The sequence below is a fragment of the Poecilia latipinna genome, unplaced genomic scaffold (assembly GCF_001443285.1).
Source record: "Poecilia latipinna isolate Pla-1442-1.1 unplaced genomic scaffold, P_latipinna-1.0 Scaffold488, whole genome shotgun sequence".
NCBI lineage: Eukaryota > Metazoa > Chordata > Actinopteri > Cyprinodontiformes > Poeciliidae > Poecilia > Poecilia latipinna.
In genome coordinates this window covers 469894-474710 of record NW_015113104.1, presented here as the reverse complement: position 1 = coordinate 474710, position 4817 = coordinate 469894, and the positions used below count along the sequence as shown (strand labels likewise).

Below are 4817 nucleotides of genomic sequence, written 5' to 3'. Positions count from 1 at the left end.
AGCCGAACCGAACCGGTTCTTCATCCATTTCCAGATGTCTTTGAAGCTTCGGACGCCAAAAGCCCAGTTGATAAGAATTTGCTGGCGTAAGGGATTGTGTTTCAGAAATGCTTTTTCTCAAGTCACGTTGCCTCACAACATGAAAAGCGACCAATGACCTCAGAGACACGTAGTCTCTGCTCCTATAAAGTTGGCTGTGAGCTGAAGCGTCTCCTTTCAATAGCAAACAGAGGGAGAGAAAGTTGGATCCAGTGCTGCCCTTTGGTTTCGCTCATTATTTCTGTGGACAATGCTGCGAGTCAGATGTCTGAGAGGAGGTAGCAGGGGGGCCGAGGCTGCCCATCTGATCGGAGCCATGGTTTGTATTCTGGTGGTTTTATGTTTTGTTTTTTTTTTTTCTTTTTGTTGTTTCTTTGTTTTGTTTTTCAGCAAAGAAAGAGAAATCATGCTTTTATTTCGTCTCACTGATCTTTTGTTTCAATGAAAACACAAGTCTTTAAAGGTGAATAAAGACATTTTGTTTGACTTTTTTCTTCATGACATCTGAGCTGATTGGGTTAAACTCAGGTTAATTGATTTATGGATGTGTTGGTTGTCTGCTCAACCCTTTAGATGTCTGGAAGTGCAAAACTAAAACAAGAAATGCACTGATCACTTCAAAGAAAGTAAAACAAGAAAGATTGGATTTTTCCTAACGGTGCAGGGTGTTTTCTTCCCTCTATTTTGTTTAGTCCCTGAGCGACAGCGAACAGCTGTTTCACAGCAGATGGCTCTCAAACTCTGTGACTCCGGAGCTGGTCTGGAGCCAGCGGGGCCAATACTGTAACCTCTATCTCTAAGAGATAAGGCTTCTTAATAACACGTATACTTTGGCACCCAACCAATCTATCCCACTGAGATCAGTTTTCTTCGGCGTCTTGGAGCAGTTTCATCTTTGCTGTGTTTCTTTGATCCTCTTTTTTTTTTTTTTTGCTTTAAGCTGTGTTGTTTTAAAATTTTCTTCCAATTGTTTACATTTGTCTTGCACCAAAATAAAACCAAGTTCGTTGATAAATATGCTCATTTTGAAACAGTTTACTGCTCTGCGCTGATGACCAACGACTGTACTTTAAAATCAAACAGTTGATGCATTTTCCACAAAAAAAGGCGATTTATTTATTTATTTGCAAATATTTTCTCACATATTATGTAATCCGAAGCCTGAGCTCAAAGCTGATCCGTTTTCTTCTCGCTCAGCTTGGCCGGTCAGTTGCAGGTTGGGTGCAGAGGACCTTCCAGAGCACTTCAAGTGCAGCAGCTGCTGCTCAACGCCAAGCAGCTGAAGAGGAACCTGTTACTGAGCCCATTCAGCAGGAGTGCCCCGTCTGCAGCTACAATGAATGGGACCCTCTTGAGGAGGTGATCGTGGGGCGAGCCGAAAACGCCCACATCCCTCCGTTTACTGTGGAAGTGAAAGTAAGCGTCTCCTCTGACCCGTCCAACAAAGTGCAAATTGTAAAAGTGTGACGGTGATGTTAACTGTCCCGTCGTGACCGTCTGATCAGGCCAACACATACGAGAAGTACTGGCCCTTCTACCAGAAGCATGGGGGCCAGTCTTTTCCTGCGGACCACTTGAAAAAAGCCGTTGCTGAGATTGAAGAAATGTGCAATATCCTGCGTCACGAGGGCGTCGTTGTCAAGAGGCCAGAACCCATCGACTGGTCCGTCGAATACAAAACTCCAGACTTCACGTCCACAGGTGAAAAAGGCGTCGTGTAACATTGACAGGTGCTACTGTCGTGATCTGACTGTTATTATTATCTTAATAGCTATTATTATAACGAGTGTGCATTGTTGAACATGTTGCAGGAATGTATGCTGCCATGCCACGAGACATCCTCATGGTTGTCGGAAATGAAATTATAGAAGCTCCAATGGCCTGGAGGGCTCGGTTCTTTGAGTACCGTGCCTATAGGCCTCTGATCAAGGAGTACTTTAGAAAAGGTGCAAAGTGGACCACAGCTCCTAAGCCAACCATGGCTGATGACCTGTATGACCAGGTGAGGCACTCAAACAGCAGCAGCAAGGCTGTTGGATCAGGTTCTTCATATCGCCTCTGAACTCTTTGCCCCGTGACGTTTATAGTCGTCGTATGTGAAGAGAGACCACGCCACACAGTTTAATTGCTCTGGTGTAAATCATTCTTTTCTCCTGTAAACCAGGACTACCCCATCCGCACTGTGGAGGACAGACACAAGCTGGCTGCCCAGGGGAAGTTTGTGACCACGGAGCATGAGCCCTGCTTCGATGCTGCTGACTTCATTCGAGCCGGGAGGGACCTTTTCGTCCAGAGGAGTCAGGTTCGAAGCATTGCTCTCGTGCCAAGCAGCACTGATTCAATCCACAGGGAATCAGAACTGAATGCACGGTTGGGGTATGTCATGAGGCTTTTTCTCTGCATACTGCCCCGACGCAGGTTACAAATTACATGGGAATCGAGTGGATGAGGCGCCATCTGGCCCCGGATTACAAGGTGCACATCATCTCATTCAAGGATCCCAACCCCATGCACATTGATGCCACTTTTAACATCATCGGCCCCGGATTGGTGTTGTCAAACCCTGATCGCCCATGTCGCCAGGTATTTTCAGAGAGAATACTCTGCTGCCCTCTTGTGGATGTGAAAATAAACTGTTCATGACAGTTCTCGATGTTGACCATTGCTATTTTAATTTTTTATCTGCACCTCAGGTTGACATGTTCAAGAAAGCCGGCTGGACTGTTGTGAAACCTCCGACACCTTTGATTCCTGATGGTGTGTACTTCAGCTAAAGCTTGGTTTGAATTGAAAAAACGTTGTTTTTTTGTTTTTGTTTTTTATTACTGGAAAAAAAAAAAAAAAAACTTTCTGCAGATCATCCACTGTGGATGTCCTCCAAATGGCTGTCCATGAATGTGCTGATGCTGGATGAGAAGCGCGTCATGGTTGACGCCAACGAAGGCACAATTCATAAAATGTTTGAAAACCTCGGTGAGTGTGACACTTTTAAATTATTCTGGTGTGTTTGATTTTAAAACCTAAATATATTGTTTTTGTTTCGAGTAGGTATCAAGACCATAAAGGTGAACATTCGCCATGCCAACTCACTTGGCGGTGGCTTCCACTGCTGGACAACCGATGTCCGCCGCCGTGGTAACCTGGAGTCCTACTTCCACTAGCCTCGCCAGAAAAAGGCAGTTTTTATTGAGCTTTAAAAACTAAAGCCTCAATCCGGAAGCTTCTTAGATACTTAAACATCACTAAAAAAAAAACGATTGAGCTTACATCTGATCAAATCTGCTGTGTGCAAATCTGAAATCCTAACTTGGGAAATTTGTTTAAACCCATGTGTTTTTTGGGGTTTTTGTTTTTGGTTCCACCAAAAGCTCCTCTCCGGATTGTGTCTTAATTGAACATTTATGAATGATTTTGGTCTGCTGGACCTTGGAGCGCCTTTGCAAGCAGCTTTGTTAAGAGATAAACAGCACATACAATATATGCTGAATAGCTGAATACCAAGAATCTTTTGTTTATTTCAAACAGGAATCTCAATATTAACTGTATTTCTGGCCTGGCAGGCATGAAGCTTACCCATCTAAAAGGGTAAGCTTTGGACAAGGTACAATTTGGTATGCGAATGTCACTAAACTTGGGCACAGGAGGTTAGAAGCTACCTCTGTTTGAACACTCAGGGTGCTTTTCCTCATCCAGACCTTCTTTTCCTTGTATTCTCACTACAACTACTCGTAGGTGTAGGTATCTGGAGCAAATGTCTCCTATATTACACGTCTTTTTCTTTTGATATCTATAATAAGACGAAGTAACATTTAAGAACAAAGGAAACTGCATAATGAAAAGCACCCTGAGGAATCACAACTCTACCTTTTTTTCCAATATCTTTTATATAGAAACGTGTAAAACCTTTGGGTGGTTCAAGACACCATTTTAATTGATCACATTTGTAGAAACATTGATTAAACTGGAAAACTTCTGCTTTTGTTTTTACAACTCTTTTTATTGGATTTCCCAGCAACAAGTGTTTTTATATATTTTCGTAAAACTCCGTGAGGTCCATATCAGATTTTGTATACCTTTTTCCTCTGCTGTTTTCTCCTGTTGCATATTTGGGCCAGTTACAGTACATGCTGCCAATCTTTTTCCGCTGAGCTACTTATTTGCTTTTACAAAACTGAAAATGCATGAGGGTATAGTTATTTCATTTTATGTGCTGCTTACGCAATTGAATGTCTTAAACTGCATAAAATATTTTAGAGGAGATGAATTTGAGAGGAAATTTGGTTCAACAGAGTGGTGATGCAAGTGATGTTTTGTAGTGTGCCATGACAGTAAAATGCAATTAAAAAGACTCAAGTTTCATTGATTTGGCTCTGGATTTTTTTTATTTTTTAAATAAGTTTTAATTTACTTGTGAAAGGTAAAATAATAGTTATTTGTTACATTGTTTTGAGTGAGTTATGGTTGCAAAAATTAGCACTGAGCCATATTTTAGAATTTGATGACAGGAAACAAAGTCTTTAAATATTTGTTTTTGCTTGTTTGTTTGTTTCATTTACTGCTTTAGGGATAATGGCTTCTTCCTCCCTGAGTGGCCATGGTAGGAAATGACTCATGTCACTGTGGATAATGTCACTTCCTTACTGGCTTCTGCCAGCATTTTCACAAAGTTTGTAGCTTTTGTTCTAGAGTTGATTGCACCTCTCACGCTAACATATCTTTCTGGACCACATGATGGTTTAAACTTATAAAAAAATACCCAAAGAGATCATCTCTACTCA

The 4817-nt window shown here is 41.7% G+C and overlaps 1 protein-coding gene across 1 annotated transcript; it reads left to right on the top strand.

The window, feature by feature from the left end:
• Positions 1-214: 214 nt before the first annotated feature.
• Positions 215-4402, top strand: gatm (glycine amidinotransferase (L-arginine:glycine amidinotransferase)). The gene is made up of 9 exons (XM_015039882.1): positions 215-358; positions 1237-1455; positions 1545-1740; positions 1851-2041; positions 2204-2341; positions 2458-2622; positions 2733-2796; positions 2896-3012; positions 3088-4402. The coding sequence occupies exons 1-9, from the start codon at positions 290-292 to the stop codon at positions 3198-3200; spliced, it is 1272 nt and encodes a 423-aa protein (XP_014895368.1). The 5' UTR covers positions 215-289; the 3' UTR covers positions 3201-4402.
• Positions 4403-4817: the final 415 nt, after the last annotated feature.